This window comes from Budorcas taxicolor, chromosome 9 (assembly GCF_023091745.1).
Source record: "Budorcas taxicolor isolate Tak-1 chromosome 9, Takin1.1, whole genome shotgun sequence".
Lineage (NCBI taxonomy): Eukaryota > Metazoa > Chordata > Mammalia > Artiodactyla > Bovidae > Budorcas > Budorcas taxicolor.
Genome location: NC_068918.1, coordinates 72,387,281 through 72,405,281, shown reverse-complemented (window position 1 = coordinate 72,405,281; position 18,001 = coordinate 72,387,281). Strand labels below are relative to the sequence as shown.

General features: G+C 40.9%; 1 protein-coding gene across 1 annotated transcript in view; it reads right to left on the bottom strand.

The window, feature by feature from the left end:
- The window catches only part of PHACTR2 (phosphatase and actin regulator 2), a 140,230-nt gene that overhangs the window by 89,995 nt on the left and 32,234 nt on the right, over nucleotides 1-18,001 (bottom strand). Inside the window, exon 2 of the mRNA XM_052645847.1 lies at nucleotides 11,451-11,618. Within this exon, the coding sequence (XP_052501807.1) occupies nucleotides 11,451-11,618 (168 nt within the window). The remainder of the gene's footprint in view (nucleotides 1-11,450; nucleotides 11,619-18,001) is intronic.

Genomic DNA, 18,001 nt, shown 5'->3' with positions numbered 1-18,001 from the left:
AGATATCTAGTCTTTCCCATTCTGTTGTTTTCATCTATTTCTCTGCATTGATCATTTAAATGAGCATAAATGTAATCTAGATTGTCAAAAGGGGACTTTCAATTCCTTAGACATTTAAAAGATATTTAATTCATACTGACAAATTCTTACCACTTTAATAACAGAATAAATTTCTCTTCTGGACACTGATTCTAAATATTAAAAATGTGGATGGTAAAGTGCCGTAATAGGAATTTGAGGGAGAGTTACCATGTTATCTTGGCATTAAAATAGTCAAGACTAAGAACATGAGGTATGGCTAGACCCACAGGCTACCTTGTAGGCTCCATGAAAGGCAGGTAGCTTGTCAGGCTTGTTCCCCTCTATAACCCAGCACCTGAGGCATTAGGTCTGGTACTCAATAAAAACTACTTGAATAATTAGGCAATTTAGAATAGTGAGAAACTCTAAATCGAAAATAGATTAAGGGGATGAAAGAACTTCAGAAAGAGATGGGAAGACCATTTTGTACCAATGTGATTAGGAGACAGAGAGACAGGTAAGTACCCAGGTGGTGCTAATGGTAAAGAACTCGCCTGCCAATGAAGGAGATGAAAGAGGCCTGGGTTCAATCCCTGGGTCAAGAAGATCCCCTGGAGGAAGGCATGGCAACTCCCTTCAGCATTCTTGCCTGGAGAATCCCATGGACAGAGAAGCCTGGTGGGCTACGATCCACAGGATCCCAAAGAGTCGGACATGACTGAAGCGACTGAGCGTGCATGCACCAGGGGACAGACAGTTAGAAGAACTGGAGAGAATCTGTTTCAGGACAATATAAAAGAAAACATCCTCAATAATGAGAGCTAGGAATTAGGATCTCAGGAAGAAACTGACAATATATTATCAGGGTTGCTGGAGCCGAGAGTGATTCCCTGGAGACAGACCTAGATGACTAGTAAAGTTCTTTACAACCCTGAATTTCTCCATTAAAAATTTCCATTGAAAACTCAGAAGGTGTCTTGCTTCAGTAACAATAAATAGTGTTTGGCTGTATTTGGAGGAATGAGTCTTAATAGTCCCAGGTTTCAGGTGTGTTGTGGATTAAACTGAATTTTGTAAATTAATTTGGGTACTTACTTGTCATTCCTTGTACTCTAACCCAGCAATATGGGACATCACTAACAAAAGGTGTTTGAACACTGAAGCAATAACACATTGTTTCGACTTACAAAGGTAATCTAGAACTTGATATTTGGAGCCACCAAAAACATATCATCATATGAGGGATTCGAAATTTGGACTCCATGAAGCTGACTATCTGATCGCCTGTCAGAATCTGGCTCTTAGATTTGAATTTAAGAAATGAAGCCATAATGAAACATTTGTATTATAGAGCTAAATCCCTTTCTTGGATTCCTGTTTCTCTTCTAGTAGAGTTGTAGAGTAAAATTACGTGATTTTTTTCAGAACTAGGATGCCAACAACAGACATCAAGATTCGCAACCGTGAGGTTCATGAATGTGAAAGCATTTAACTGTTAAATTATTGGATAAAGTTTATATTGGATTTTACTTACAATGTATTAACCCTATTATCAGGTAGAAGAAAACACATGCTACCTCTAACTCATGTGATCACTTAATAGGATTTCCTTGTGCTTTTCTTTCTTTCCCTCTTGTTTTTGTTCAAATATTGCCTTCCCAGTGAAGTTTCCTTGACCATCCCATTTTTTTGGTTTGTTTGTTTTGTTTTGGGGGTTTTTTTTTTCTTTTGGCTGCATGGGCAGACTTGTGGGATGTCAGTTTCCCAACCAGGGATCAAACCAAGTTCCTTTCAGTGGAAGCGCAGAGTCCTAACCATTGGATCGCCAGGGAAGTCCCTGACAACCTCATTTTAAACTGAAACTTCTCTCCCACATTCCTTACTCTGCTTTATCTTTTTCCCTCTCATGTTATAATATACCATGTAATGTATTGAGTTTACTCTCTGCCTCCTACTCCTCCTATAATGTACATCCCATAAGAGAAGGCGGTTTGTCTCTTTTGTTCCTGCTGTATCACAAGAGTCTACAACACTGCCTGACATTTAACAGACGTAGATGCTCAATAAACGTCCATTGAGAGGGCAAGAGCATTGTCTAGCATACTTTAGGGGCCCTACCTACATGGACCAGGATGTGTCGTGTGGTCTTTGTGAGCTATGTAACTTCTTTCTGCTGCTGTAGGTTGGTAAAAGTGAGAGAGTCTCCTCACTTCCTCCAGTATGACGTGACAGTGAATGATCCATGAAGGCAGTTCCATCTTCTTAGTGGAACAAGACAGAAAATCAAAATTCTGTCATTTATTCATGCAACCAGACCAGTCCTGAACAAATAATACCCCAGGAAAATCCTCTAATTTTGCCCTACCTTCTAGATATAGGAATTAAAACACCATAAGCAACATTATGCCTCTATGACAACAAAAAACACTATCTTAACTGAACCAAACATAATTTTGATCCTTGTCAACCATTCTTCTGTGTACACAGCCTGAAATCAGGCTAGGCAAGTAGAACCAAAATAATTCTTCAGACCAAATCCTTTTTAAAGCAAAAGCTCCAGTAACAGAAGCATATCCAGGAATTAGGATCATCCTTCACTGATCAATCCTTACTGGTCTGAATATGAAGTTATCTTCCACAGAGGCCACAAGGTGTAATGGTACAGAGTTTTGGCTGTAGCACCATACTGCTTGGGTTCAAATACTGCTTCTGCCTCCTGCTAGGTGTGTTTCCTTGGGTAAGCCATTTGAATGTTCTGGCCTTAGTGTCCTCATCAGTAAAAGTGGGATAATAGCAGCACTTAAACTGCATAACCTTTGAGAATTAAGTGAGTTAACAGGAATAAAGTTTTTATAGCAGAACCTGGCACATATAGCATTCAATAAAAACGGAGCCATTATATTATCAGGGAGTGAGAGTTCCTTTAGTAAACTGAAGTTTTTACGAGATGACTTTGAGCAAATTACTCTGACGCCTAGCTGCTGCTGCTCAGTCGCTCAGTCGTGTCTGACTTTTTGTGACCCCATGGACTGTACTCTACCAGGCTCTTCTGTCCATGGGGTTCTCCAGGCAAGAATACTGGACTGGGTAGCCATTCCCTCTTCAAGGGATCTTTCTGACCCAGGGATCAAGCCCAGGGGTCCTTCCACATTGCAGGTGGACTCCTTACCATTTGAGCCACAAGGCAAGCCCCTGACTCCTAGAAGGCTGACAATTTGCAACAACGTTATCTGAAAATTAAGACAGGCATTCCCTCTCCATTACTAGCAACACAAATAAATGTCACAATTATAATGAAAATAAACTGTCTTGATTTTCATCATTTAGGAGTATAACTTTTTAATAAGGATAAAAAGATAAAATTTCCCCTAGATATTTTATTGGCTTTTTAATAGTTGTACATAGTTGCAATTGTGCATACATGCTTTTGGTTTGTATTTTAATTTATTGTCATCCTTCTACATGATATTTTTTCAATCTTCAATTTCTTTTATAAAGTCCTAAAGCACCCAGGACTGTTTCCGTTATAGTGGAGAGTCAATAAATAACCAACTCAAGGCATATTTTAAGAGTACATACCAGGTTCAAATTATCATGTAAAGCACAGGAAGTGGGGCAAAGATGAGTGAGAGAGTCACCTCCTTTAAATAATTTACATAGTAAATTGGTAGCAGACACCTAAACCAGGAAAGAGGTCCAAGTCCACACGTCCTAACAGAAGGATAAGCACAAGAGAGGAGGTTCCTACTAGACGATGCTCAATCAAGGACAAGAATATCTTACAGAAAGAAGAGACAAGTTGGGACCCTTGCAGGTCTGGCTTTTCCCCAGGTGCAGCTGTAGGAGGAAGGTGCTCAGAGAAAGAGGGCAGAGCAAGAAGAAAGGCCTGGGGACACGGAGGCTCGGGGCATGCTCAGTGAGGGACCCGAGGGGACAAAAGTCCAAAGCAAACGACTAATAGCAGAAAGATAAGGCAGGAAAGGTCATTTTGAATTACACTGAGAAGAGCTGAAGAGGCTGGAATTCATTCAGGAAATAATGTGGAGTCAGTCACACTTGTTGAGCAAGAACCAAAGGACCAAAGCTCCACGTGAGGCAGAGTTCCTAGCGGTACACAGGATGATCCGGGAGGGTGGGGAGAGATTTCCCCACCTAGTCCCAAATCCACAACAATCCCTGATCTCTCGGGCCACCCAACTCTTGGGCTGTGTCCTTGTAGAAAAGAGGAGCTCCAGTATCTGAGATCTGGCATCTAAGGGGGCCACTCTTGCAGACCTATCCCCTGTGTTCCACTTCAAACAGTGAGTTTCTGTCCTGAATCCTTTGATAACTTCCTGCCCTAATTACCTACTCTATTGCCTGGTTCCTTAAAAAAAAAAAAAAGTGGGGGTGGTGAGGCCTGTTTGAGTCTTTTTGGTTCCGGCACCATCTGCCCATGAATACTACCATCTAAATAAAGAACACACTGGCTCCTAAAGCTTGCCTGCACTGCCCAGCCTCGCTCACAGGGTGCTCTGTTACCCTTCCTGGTGGAACAAGTGCCATTTCATTGTGAAGGACCCACTGCTCTATTTGCTGGTCTGAGACCCGAACACTGTTCTGATTACTCTAGGGTCCCTGACAGCCTGCACCATCCTGAATCTTCTCTGTCAGCCTCACCAGCTGGGTCAGGTTCTCCTCCTACAGGGAGGCTTAATGCTAGAACCCAGCCTCTCCCTGCTCCTCTAGCATTCCACAGCTTTCTAGAGCCAGGATGGCTCATACCTAAGTAGAGCAAAGAGGCAATCTGCAATCATTGAGACCTTCAGTGATAAGGACCAGATAACGGAGAAACCGAAAGAAAGGCCGAGAGTAGAGACCTGAACAAGGAGAAAGAAATCAAATAAATCACAGGTTCAGGACCTGAAAGAATGCAGAAGACAGCAATAGGCAAGGACAGATCAAAGAACTCCATGGTCAAAGTCTGGATGCCGAAGAAAGCCAGACTGGGGAAGGCGGGGGATCTGCTTTGGTTTGGAAAGTATTTATACACAGAACTTTCCCCCTCCCCGTCTCCTCCCTCTCTGTGCTCATTCAGAGCAGGTGTCGTCCCTTTCCTCTCTAAAACCTTTTCCTCTCTTTAGTTTAAGTTAACAGATAGAAATAAGTAGGGCTAGCATAATGAAAATCCCATGGATGGAGGAGTCTGGTGGGCTGCAGTCCATGGGGTCGCGAAGAGTCGGACACGACTGAGAGACTTCACTTTCACTTTTCACTTTCATGCATTGGAGAAGGAGATGGCAACCCACTCCAGTGCTCTTGCCTGGAGAATCCCAGGGACGGGGGAGCCTGGTGGGCTGCCGTCTATGGGGCTGCACAGAGTCGGACATGACTGAAGCGACTTAGCAGCAGCAGCAGCAGTAGCAGCAGCAGAATGAAACCTTCTGGTGACCGCTACTGCTGCCAAGTGAACTTTAAATTTTCTACCTCGCTTCACTAAAAATAATTTGTTTCTATTCCTGAAATTGTATTTTAATACCATCCCAAAACACAGAAGTATTTCTGAACGTAGAAGTTTGCTGTTGCTGTTTAGTTGCTAAGTCGTGTCTGACTCTTTGTAACCCCATGGACTGCAGCACGCCAGGCTTTCCTCTCCTTCACTATCTCCTGGAGTTTGCTCAGATTCATGTCCATTGATACAATGATGCTATCTAACCATCTCATCCTCTGCCACCCTCTTCTCCTTTTGCCTTCAGTATTTCCCAGCATCAGGGTCTTTTCTAATGAGTCAGGTCTTCACGTCAGGTGGTCAAAATGTTGGAGCTTCAGCTTCAACAACAGTCCTTCCAATGGCTATTCAGGGTTGATTTCCTTTAGGATTGACTGGTTTGATCTCCTTGCACTCCAAGGGACTCTCAAGAGTCTTCCCCAGCACCACAACTCAAAGACATCAATTCCTTGGCACTCAGCCTTCTTTATGGTCCAACTCTCACGGAAAAGTAAAGATATTAAAGTGAAGACATTTTAGATGTTAAGCCAATATTAAGCATTAACTGTGGATATGTGCTGAAGAGAATAAAGAATCAAGTTGTAAGATTTCTGGTGCCACTGCCTTAAACAGTATTGAAGAATCATTCTCACAAAAGATAATTGCTGGTATATCATACTCTGTTCAAATCTTGTGATACCTTTAGGGAGGAATGGAATTAGATGATTACTACTCCAGGCACCTGCCCCATCACTCAGCAGTTTGAGGAAGAACTGAATGTGGTCAGAGGTCCACAGACCCTCTCTTCTAAACCACAGGGCATACAGCAGATATTCACAGCACTGCTCTCAGACATCAAAGTATCTCACTGCAAAAACTTCTCAGTCTAACTCTGCAATCTTACGGTCCAACTTAACTGAATGTCTCTCCTGACTGTGTGAAAGCAAAGTCTGATGCATGTTTCTTAAAAGAAAAGTCTCACCAAAATATCTGATTTTAATTAAAAAATTGACATCTGGAAGGAAATTAATCGATGCCTGGCATGTACCATCTTTTCAATATATGGATAGACTATATAGACCATATGAGTGGATTTTGAGTTAACACATGGTCCTCAGGCACTGCTGCCCATCAGGTACTTGGGTCAATGTGCCTGGGCCTCCGTTGGAACCTGGGTTTGAGAGATGTGCACACTGAGAAGAGCGTGGGGTGAGGAAGGGTACATGCACAGAAAGAGAAGGGCTGAGACAGGTACCAAACCTCTCCCATGGGTTTAGGGGAAATGGGAAGGGCAAGAGAGGGGACAAAAGAGAAATAAAAGTCAAAGACAATCAGAATAAAGGCATCTTTTGAAAGTCAGTAAGAGCTGTTTTGTAAAAGAAGAAAGGCACGCCAGAGAAGGCACAAGTGGTGGAGAATGAGATGGATGAAAATGAGAGTAACACTGAATGTCAGGATTGGGAGGCTTGGTGCCTCCTGGATGGAGTGAGTGCTGGGTGCAGGGGCAGATGGCAGATGGAAAGCGATGATACTGTGGAGGAAGCAGAAGCAGAGGAAAAGGCTGGGTTTTCAAGACGTTTGGTCTCGGTCATAAACAGCCATGCAGAAGAGGAACAGCCATGTTTAGATAGGGGGCTTGTTTGTATTGTCAGCTTTGGGGAGATGAAAGCAGGGAGGAACCTCAGCCACCACTACCTACCCACCCCCACCACCCCCTAAAAAAGGGGAAGAAATGACTATGTAGGGGAAAAGTCTAAATGAGATCGTGAATTCTAAAGATAGGGAAGGGACAGAGCTTAGGTGGGACCCAAGAAGGGTCCTTTCACTCACGAGATGAAAAAGTGAAGAAAAGAATCACTGAGGGAGAGTAAACAGACAAAGGCAATTCTTCCATAAAACCGAACAGCCTGCAGATTGTTCCAAACAGAACTGAAGACACAAGTAAATTTCTGCTATAAAACAAGCCCAGAGAACTTGAAGTCAGGGCATAGGCCCAGCCTGCCTTAAGAGGACAAGACAGCCTTCCAAATCTAACTGACTCAAGGATGATCAAGCAGGCAGAAGACAGGACCTTTCTGAACTTCCACTGCCATAAATGTGTGAGAACAATGACATTTATTACAATGGAATTAATAAATCAGTGTTGCGTCCTACCTTCCACCCATCAATAGAGGAATGGATAAAGAAGATGTGGTACCTATAGACAATGGAATATTACTCTGCCATAAAAAGCAACAAAATTGTGCCTTTGCGGAGACATGGATGGACCTAGACACTATCATACAGAGTGAAGTAAGCCAGAAAGAGAAAAACAAATATTGTGTAACATCACTTATATGTGGAATCCAGAAAAATGGTACAGATGAACTTATTTGCAAAGCAGAACTGAGACATAGCTGTAGATAACAAACATAACACTACTAAGGCAGGAAGGGAGGTGGGATGAATTTGAGATGGGGATATATACACTATATGAGATTGACATATATACACTACTATGTGTAAAACTGATAACTAATGAGAACCTACTGTATAGCACAGGGAACTCTACTCAACGCTCTGTAGCAACCTAAATGGGAAGGAAATGCAAAGAATGAAAGGATATATGTATATGTATGACTGATATATATACACACAAAACTTTGCTGCACAGCAGAAACTAACACAACATTGTAAAACAACTATACTCCAATAAAAATTAATTTGAGAAAATTCCTACAACAGACACCCAGACTAGGAAAAGTGGTAATCACTGTGTAAAGAAAGACAGTAAGATTCACATTCTTATGACTCTAAAGCCAAGAGTTTAGAAGAAAGCAAAACAAAGAAGAGTTACTTTTCTTGGAAGAAATTAATCTTCTTTCATATCCCCAAATATTGTAGATCTTGCGTAAGGTGACCTTTGACTGCAGACGGCCTCGGTCATATCCAAACTCCTAGATTTTACTGCTTGGGACAATGTATGAAAGAAGAGAACACCCTTCTCTTGGTTATTTCCAAATGCATCAGTCTTCCTCTAAATGTGACATCTTCCCTCAATGTGAAAAAAACATGTTAGACCATTTCATTCCACCCTTTATTTTAGGCTTTACTAATACATTCCATAAAGCTCAGCAGAAATTGAAGCCTTAAAATAAGCATATGTATATATACATTTGAGTGAACTCCAGGAGATGGTGATGGACAGGGAGGCCTGGCGTGCTGCGATTCATGGGGTCGCAAAGAGTCGGACACGACTGAGCGACTGAATTGAACTGAACTGAACTGAATATATACATATGTTTATATATAAGGTGACAGCAAAGTACTTGGGACACTTGATAACATCTTAGGAAAATTTGAGCCAACTATCAGTAATAATATGGGTTTAAAAAGAAATGATGTGAGTAAATGCAGCAGAAAAATTCACAATGAATTATTAATACATCTACTTGGCTTGTTTTTACTCTGTTATGTCACAATTTTGATGCAAATACAAAAAACAACCCAGTGAGGCATGTAATAACTTTCTCGGGTTTTTAATGTAATTCAGTAGTCTTAGGAACTAGAAATAGCGTATCCATAAACAACTCCTATATAAAATCTTGTGTGAATCTGAAAAGGAAACAATACAAAGATGGATAGGCTATCCTCAATAAATATGGAATAATATAAAGTAATACTTAGTGAAGTTTAAAATGACTTTTCTTAAATATTCTGGGTTGGTAGAAATGTTATAGCCTCCCTACTATTAAAATAATTAAAAAGAGGTGACAAAAAAAGATGAAGGGCAGTTCTTTGTAACTGCTTCTGCTTTAGGGAGAGAAGTTAGCAGATGAGATTCAGGAAAAGGGTAAGAGAGACAACTGAAGAGATGTCCATCACCTCTTTTCAATGTCTTCTTACTGCTACTGTCCAGAGCCTTACTTCCATCTTGGCTTTCCATGGTAACTTGAAAAGCCAGATTCCTCCAATGCTTAGGAAAACCTGAGAGGGATGTACTTAAGAAGGCCAGTGTAATTCCATCTACAACTGAAGAACAAGGCAGAACAAGATGCCCAGACAGGAGTTCAAAGGAGTTAAGGACCCACAACAGAATCGGGGACTGAAAGCACATTAGCATTCAACTCATTCAATTCTGATCTAACTTGTTCAAGGTTACATGGCATCTTGGTGGCAAGGACTCAACTAGAACCCAGGTACCTTGCCTAGCACCAGGCTCAGTGCATCACTTCCCACTGCTCCTAACCCAAGAACCCAATTAGGAGCTAAAGAGAATTCAATAAGCAAGCTATCATTATTGCCCCTAAGTCAAGTCTTTTTTCTTTGCCTGTCTTTCTATTACAGAAACTTTCCAATACCCACGAATAGAGATAGGAGAATAATAAACTCCATACACCTATCACCCAGCTTAAATAATTACCAACTTATGCCTGATCATCTTTCATCTATCCTCCTCTTCCTTCCAGGATTATTTTAAAACAAATACCAGACATAGTATCATTCAGTTCAGTTTAGTCGCTCAGTCGTGTCCGACTCTGCGACCCCATGAATCGGAGCCTAACAGGCCTCCCTGTCCATCACCAACTCCTGGAGTTCACTCAAACTCACATCCATCGAGTCAGTGATGCCCTCCAGCCATCTCATCCTCTGTCATCCCCTTTTCCTCCTGCCCCCAATCCCTCCCAGCATCAGAGTCTTTCCCAATGAGTCAACTCTTCGCATGAGGTGGCCAAAGTACTGGAGTTTCAGCTTTAGCATTCCTTCCAAAGAACACTCAGGACTGATCTCCTTTAGAATGGACTGGTTGGATCTCCCTGCAGTCCAAGGGACTCTCAAGAGTCTTCTCCAACATCACAGTTCAAAAGCATCAATTCTTTGGCGCTCAGCTTTCTTCACAGTCCAACTCTCACATCCATACATGACTACTGGAAAAACCATAGCCTTGACTAGACGGACCTATCATTACTACTTTTTAAATATGAAAGGCTCAAAGAAATGACCCATAGCTGTAGATGCAGCAGAGACAGTTTTCTTTAGGAAGTCCTGGTGTCTCTATCTTATACCCTTGTGCTATTGGTGGTGTTTTCCATTTTATTTCACAGCTCTAGAACTAAAGGCCAGCTCTTATTTCAGCACAGACTGGTAAGACAAGCTCTGTAATCCACGGACGATACTAGATTCTGGGGCAGTGAGGAATTTTTGATGAAGGGATTATTTTAGACAACAAACGTGGAAAAAGCTGAACTTACACCAAGAGATAAAATGTCTTTCTACCTTGAACAATACCACTGATATTGTACACTTGTTTAAATCAAGCTTAATTCTGGCCTGAGATTTAAAGCCAACTTCATCCATGAGTCCATATGAAAGGTACTAAATAATGTAATTCTTAAGGCTTAACAAATCCACAAAATAAAATAACAATAAAAAGTTTTCACACCAATAGCACTATGTGTCCTCCAGGACACACACCATTTATTTGTCCTAAGGACATGATAGAAATTTAAAATTAATAAATATAGCAACATTTCTTTTTCATACAGACATTTAAAGTCTGCCCACAGAACAAGTACATTTGAAAGACATTTTGAAAATTCTTAATTAACAAATAGGATCATGCTAATGGAACTAAGCAGACAGAGATAATAGAGTGTGTATATATATAAATGGATACTTGCAGCTATAATACTGACAAATAACATTTCCATGTCTAATTTTCCATTTCGTCTTCCTCTCCCTATACATTAATTTTTATATGAATTTACAAGTACATATTTAAAAACAAGACTATGTTAAAAAGCCAAAGTGAATAGAAACAGAAGACAAATCAGAACCTTAAGTTGTATCACCCTTAAATGAAATAATTTCATTTCAAATACAGATTAATTTTTTCCCAGAAAAAAAAAGTCTGCAAAATACAATCTTTTACCTTTTGGAAAATTTAACAATTTATCCTTTAATAAAGTTATGATATGCATACCTGCTGATGTTTCTCTAAATTTGTCACTCGTCTTCTTTTTCCTCCATTTCCAAGGTTTAAAAATTTTACCAATGGTGGAGAGTTTCCCCTTTCTCTTGAAGGGAGGTGTTTGGGAGCCTGCTGTTGGGCCATCTGAGTTTGCTATAGAAGCTTTGTCCAGTCCATCAACTGTAGAAAGAAAAGTCAAGTCAGAGAAAAGCTGTAATAAAAGTTTGACACAACATCATCTATTTCTTCCTGCATTGTTCAAAGTAAGCATATCACTTTAACTGAAATTTCACATAAAGTTTATTTTGCCCATTTGCCTGCTGGTAGAGCTCTCCTCTAATACCAATCAATAAATCAATCACTCAGAAATTATAGTCCCTTAGATACTCATTGTGAGGTAACAGAAAAGAAGCAGAAGACTTACAGAAAAGCTAAGGCCAGATAAACAAGGGTCTGCAAAACACAGCTGAATCCATCTGTAACAACTACATCTATATTTTTGTGCAGAAGTAGAGTATTGCCTGGAAAGTCCCATGGACGGAGGAGCCTGGTGGGCTGCGGTCCATGGGGTTGCTAGGAGTCGGACTCGACTGAGCGGCTTCACTTTCATGTATTGGCGAAGGAAATGGCAGCCCACTCCAGTGTTCTTGCCTGGAGAATCCCAGGGACGGGGGAGCCTGATGGGCTGCCATCTATGGGGTCGCACAGAGTCGGACACGACTGAAGCAACTTAGCAGCAGAGTACTGTAAGTGAAACAGGATGTTCTTCCAGAGACTAATTTGGCATTTTCAGTAATGAATATGACAGTCATGGTGTAGTTGAAACCAGGCTTTTTTTTCTTCACGAAATAAAATTTAATGCCGAGAAGCGTAATTTTAAATATCACCACACCAAAACTCTTTTGCTTCTATTACCAAAAAAAATTTTAGCTTCAAATAAACCGACAGCTATCACAAATGACAAGAAATATGTGAGGAAGGCGGATGTTTTAGGTAATAGAATGCATTTTTATGTGCCTCAATCTTTTCGTCAACCAGAAGAAAGGCCCTGAACTTTATGTTGCCGTGTACTACATTCATAACCGAAAGAAGACGGTGATAATTTATATTACCCAACAATCAAATTTTAGTGACAAAAGATTGGAAGCAACTCATAATGAATAAATGATGGTATTTTTCATGCAATGAAATAGCACTTAGCAATTTTTTTAAAAGGCGCTATTGGTACCTACAACATGAATGCATCTCAGAAACACCGTGCTGAAAAAACTAAAAAAAAGGGACACACAAAAGAATATGTGCTGTGGGGTTCTATTTATATGAAGTTTTTTAAAAAGGCAAAATGAATTTTGGAGAAAAGAAAGAAGAAAACAATCAGAACAGATGTTGTTTCCTGGAGTGAGATGGAGGTAGGAATTAATTGAGCAGAGATCTGAGGTATCTTCCTGGGGTCCTAGAAATTATCTCAGTAAAGGATGGACTATACAAAATACGTGCTTCCCAGGTGGCACCAGTGGTCAGGAACCCACCTGCCAATGCAGGAGATGTGGGTTCGATCTCTGGGTTGGGCAGATCCCCTGGAGGAGGGCATGGCAACCCACTCCAGCATTCTTGCCTGGAGAATCCCATGGACAAAGGAGCCTTGAGGGCTACAGTTCATGGGGTTGCAGAGTCAGGCACGACTGAAGTGACTTAGCGTGTGTGCATACGAAACACATCAAATGGTATTTATGATATTGTGTATTTCACTTTATGTAAAATCTACCTTTAAAAAACCATAAATAGTAAAGCCCAATTAACGGCATGCATGCTGATAGCGATGAAGTGTACTGATGTTCATCAAAAATAATAAATTGATGGATAGAATGGGGATAGATAAATATATAATATAGTAAAATGTAGCTAAGTATTGAATCTAGGTGGTGGATGTGTGGTGATTAGTTGTATAATTCTTCCATCTTCAGAACTTTCAAAATAAAAATTAGGAAATACTAGGATAAATAAAACAAAAATTGAATGGCAAGAACCTTTGCTTCTAGGAAAATGGAATAGACTTACTTTTTACTATTTCTCCTGCTAAATACAACCAAAAGATACCCTGGAGGCTATATACAAAACAAACACAAGGGACTTTCCCTGACGGTCCAGAGGTTAAGACTCCATTGCTTCCACTGCAGGGGGTTTGATTCCTAGTCAGGAAACTAATTTCCTGTATGCTGTGTGGGGTGGCCAAAAACAAACAGACAAACAAACCATGAATAGACTAACAAGCTAAAAAGAAAGTAGACCAGCTTGGGACCTCGAGACCTAAGAAACAACATGGAGGTAAGATTCCTGTGTTTTCTTTTAGTCTCATGTATTCCCGACTTGCAGCTGAAGTGGTCACCAACAAATAGCCTGCTCCTTCTAGTCAAACAAGCCAAAAAGGACAGGCTAGCAAAACAGAGAATTTTTAGACGAAAACTGCTCCACTCCAGATAAACAAAGCAACCCACTCCAGTACTCTTGCCTGGAAAATCCCATGGATGGAGGAGCCTGGTGGGCTACAGTTCATGGGGTCGCGAAGAGTCGGACACGACTGAGCGACTTCACTTTCACTTTTCACTTTCATGCATTGGAGAAGGAAATGGCCACCCACTCCAGTGTTCTTGCCTGGAGAATCCCGGGGACGGGGGAGCCCGGTGGGCTGAGGTCTATGGGGTCGCACAGAGTCGGACACGACTGACATGACTTAGCAGCAGCTCCACTCCAGACAAACGCCTCAGAAGGAACTGGGACCACCCAAGCCAACAAAGGCTGAGTAGGGAGATCAGCTGTCCCTCCTCACAAAGCTGTAATGAGGAGCCCCAACACCCCTCAAAGAGTGGTGTCAGAGAGGACCAAGTAGAGAGCCGGAACCTTCCTGCGTGCTAGCTATAACGAAGCATCGTCTACAGTGTCAGTGGAGACCACACGGGAGCCTGGACTTCCACCCACACCCAGGCACGAGGCATCTCTTCTTTGCCCTCCCTCCCCAAATTGGGATCACACCAAACCACTGCCCAGAGGAACAAGACAACCTCCGCCCACTATGGTGTCACTAGAGACCACGTGGGGATCTGGAAATCGAACTATGCCCAGAGTAACGAAGACCCCTCTCCCTGTTTCTGCCACGAGATACCAACAGAGAATGAAGGGCTGAACCTGGGTTTTTAACTTCCTGGCAGGAGTGAGGCAGCCCCCTTTGCCTCCTTGCCTGGAGAAGTGTCAAACAAAGCCAGTTAAAACAGAGGGTTTCAATAAAGATTTACAGTCTAATACAATACAAAAGTGTTGAAGCTTCAATCAAAAATCACCTGACATACCACAAACAAGGAAAATCTTAAACTAAGTGAGAAAAGATAATCAGTACACACCAACACCTAAATCCTTAGGAGTTCTCCTTCCAAACAAGAATGATAAATCCCATTCTTCCCACTCTGAATGTCGACTCTAATCTCAGGCAGAAATGCAAGAACTGCAGTGACTGAGTCTTTTGTAAATGAACCCATGCTGGCCACAGTGCAGCAGGCAGAGAGAGAGATGGGTCAGACTAATTGTAAAGCTAAGTCAGAGTTTAAAAGTAAAATCCTTATTTACTCCACTTCCACTCCTGTCCAACTGCTTTCCTTAAACTAGGAGCAAAACCAGGGAAAAATTGAGTGCATGATATTTCTTCTTCATGGAGACTTTGTGCTGAAGATTCAATTTTGAAACAATTTAAATGTTGTGAAATATAAAAGGACTACTACAAACCTGGGAACTAAAGCTACCATCTCCAATTCACCTCTGTGGCTACAGACACACACTTAGTTCTCATTTTCTCTAAACCAACAACCCTGACACACCATCAAAATTCTGCTTTTGATCTGAACCACTAAGGAGTAATCTTTTTTTTTTCTCCTGAAAAGAAAAGCAAATGAAAACAAAAATTAATTCCTTAGTTGACAGAATGTGACAGGTAGGGAGATTGAATGAGGTAGTTGAAAAATGAAAAATGAAGGTCTTAAAGTTAAATTCATAGCTACACGAGACATCAACTGCCATACCTTTTTTCATTTTGCATTTACAGTTTTAGTCTTTATCTCTGCCCTGGAAAGTGCCAGGGCAGTGTCCTGGGCCAATGACCAGAACACAGTTCACACACACATATCTTTTTCCTGATTGAAAGAATCCACCCATAATTTTGTAATTATGGGGCGATTACAGTAAACCACACTTACAATTAGGAACCATATATTGGCATAGTTGGCCACATGGTATTTCTCTTCAGTTATGAACATAAAGGGGACTGTCACCTGCTTTGGAGTCATATGAACAGAAATTTTACTCCCTTCTTTTCCCCAAACACCTACGATACTGCCAGGACCACTGATCATTCTACTATTTTTCTTTTGGGCCAGTGTACCATTAAAGTTGACGTGAAACTTTCTAAAATTGTTTTCACAACAAGTCTAGTGAGTTTGGCATTTACCCTCAGATAAAAACAAATCGCCAGGTAAATCCCAGATGAAAGTCTGAATTTCCTGTTTTAAATGTTAATTTTAACTGACTTACATGTTATGAAGAAAGACCTAACATTCATCAGGTTTTCCTTTTTCACAATGAAAATCAACATTATAAAATAATTTAAATATTATTTAAATATTGTTAAAACCAGTCATTAGCTCTTTGAATGTAGACAATTCAAATGACACAGCTCAGTCTATCTTCCCACCAAAGTCAGTCCATTCCTAACAGAACTTGCCCACACCAACCAGTAAGATCCAGAAAACATATGAAGGTTTTCTCTTTCATTTAAACAGAAATTTATCAATTAGGCAATCCCAGTGCTAATGTGGGAGAAGGCAATGGCACCCCACTCCAGTACTCTTGCCTGGAAAATCCCATGGGCAGAGGGGCCTGGTAGGCTGCAGTCCATGGGGTCGCTAAGGGTCAGACACGACTGAGCTACTTCACTTTCACTTTTCACTTTCATTCATTGGAAAAGGAAATGGCAACACACTCCAGTGTTTTTGCCTGGAGAATCCCAGGGACGGGGGAGCCTGGTGGGCTGCCGTCTATGGGGTTGCACAGAGTCGGACACGACTGAAGTGACTTAGCAGTAGCAGTGCTAATGTGATCACAGAAGCAAAAAATAAATGAAGCTAGATAATTATCATATACATTAAATTCTAGACTTGGGAGAACCTTTTCTTTGATATTTGAGAACTGAATGACAAGGATTCTTAGAAAAATGAAACTATTTAATATGAGAGTATGTCATACTTTTTATAATACTTGATAGTTCTCTGATATTCCAGATACTCATTTCTGATTTTTCTCCACACAATTATTTCAGTCATTGAGAAAGTGAGACAAATGTGACAGAGCATTCCACCTCACAAATTTCACAGGTGAAAGAACATTTAGAAAAGAACCTCAATAAAAGAATTCCTGGGGACCGATCCTAAAGAAAGTGATAGCCACTCTATGAGAAAACAAGTGGTGAAGATAGCCTCAACTGTCCCCTGAAATCCTTACATATCTGAAGGTTAATGAGAATACATTTTTGAAGCCCAATAATAACAAAAACAAAGAGAAATCATATGTGATTTTAAGAAAAATGCTGAGAATTCTCTGTTGTACTAAGTATACGCTTACAATACTACTCATAGTGATTTGACTATATCAAAGAAAATACCTATTAAAAGGGCACTGTACAAAAATGTTTGACATTTAAAAATCAAGAACCTAAAGGAAGTAAGAAAACAAGCAAACCAATGTTTATTTCCTTAAAATATGGCTTCTAGGCTATCCTCTTCGTGCATTTGTAAATTATTATGCTTACATAATATTATCACCATATATAAATATATTCATTTTAATTTCTATTACAGTTTTTTTACATTTCCACTATAATTCTGCCACCTTCCTCTTTAAAAGCTACAGAACACACAGCAAAGAAACATAGGGCAGCACTTGGGGAACATTTAACTCTATTTCCTACCCTTCCGTGAGGCCTCTCTCTCATAAAGTGACTTAAAAAATATGCTGTCAGACAGGGGCGTACATGCAATTCTGGGCACAGAACCAAGTAGACAATGAGGTCAGAGGGAACTGGTGCTATGCGCCATTGCAGATGAAACTGGCTAACAGTTTCTAGGAAAGCCTGTGGCTCTCCTTGTCTTCAGTCATCTAAAGGAGATCCTTCTTGTTGCTGTTATTTAGGCACTATGACTCTTGGGACCCCATGGGCTGTAGCCTGCCAGGCTCCTCTGGCCATGGGATTTCCCAAGGAATACTGGAGTGGGTTGCCGTTTCCTTCTCTAAGGGATCTTTCTGCACCAGGGATCGAACCTGTGTCTCCTGCATTGGCAGGCGGCTTCTTTACCACTGAGCCACCTGGGAAGCCCACAGCAGAAGATCCTTACTCTTGCTAATCAGCACCAACATTTGGGTTGGATCAAATCTCTCCCTTTTGGGGGGAAGGATGAATAACCAGTGGAAGGAAAGTGAAAAGGAACAGAAGAATAAAAATGTGTGTTATTACATGGGGTTAGGAG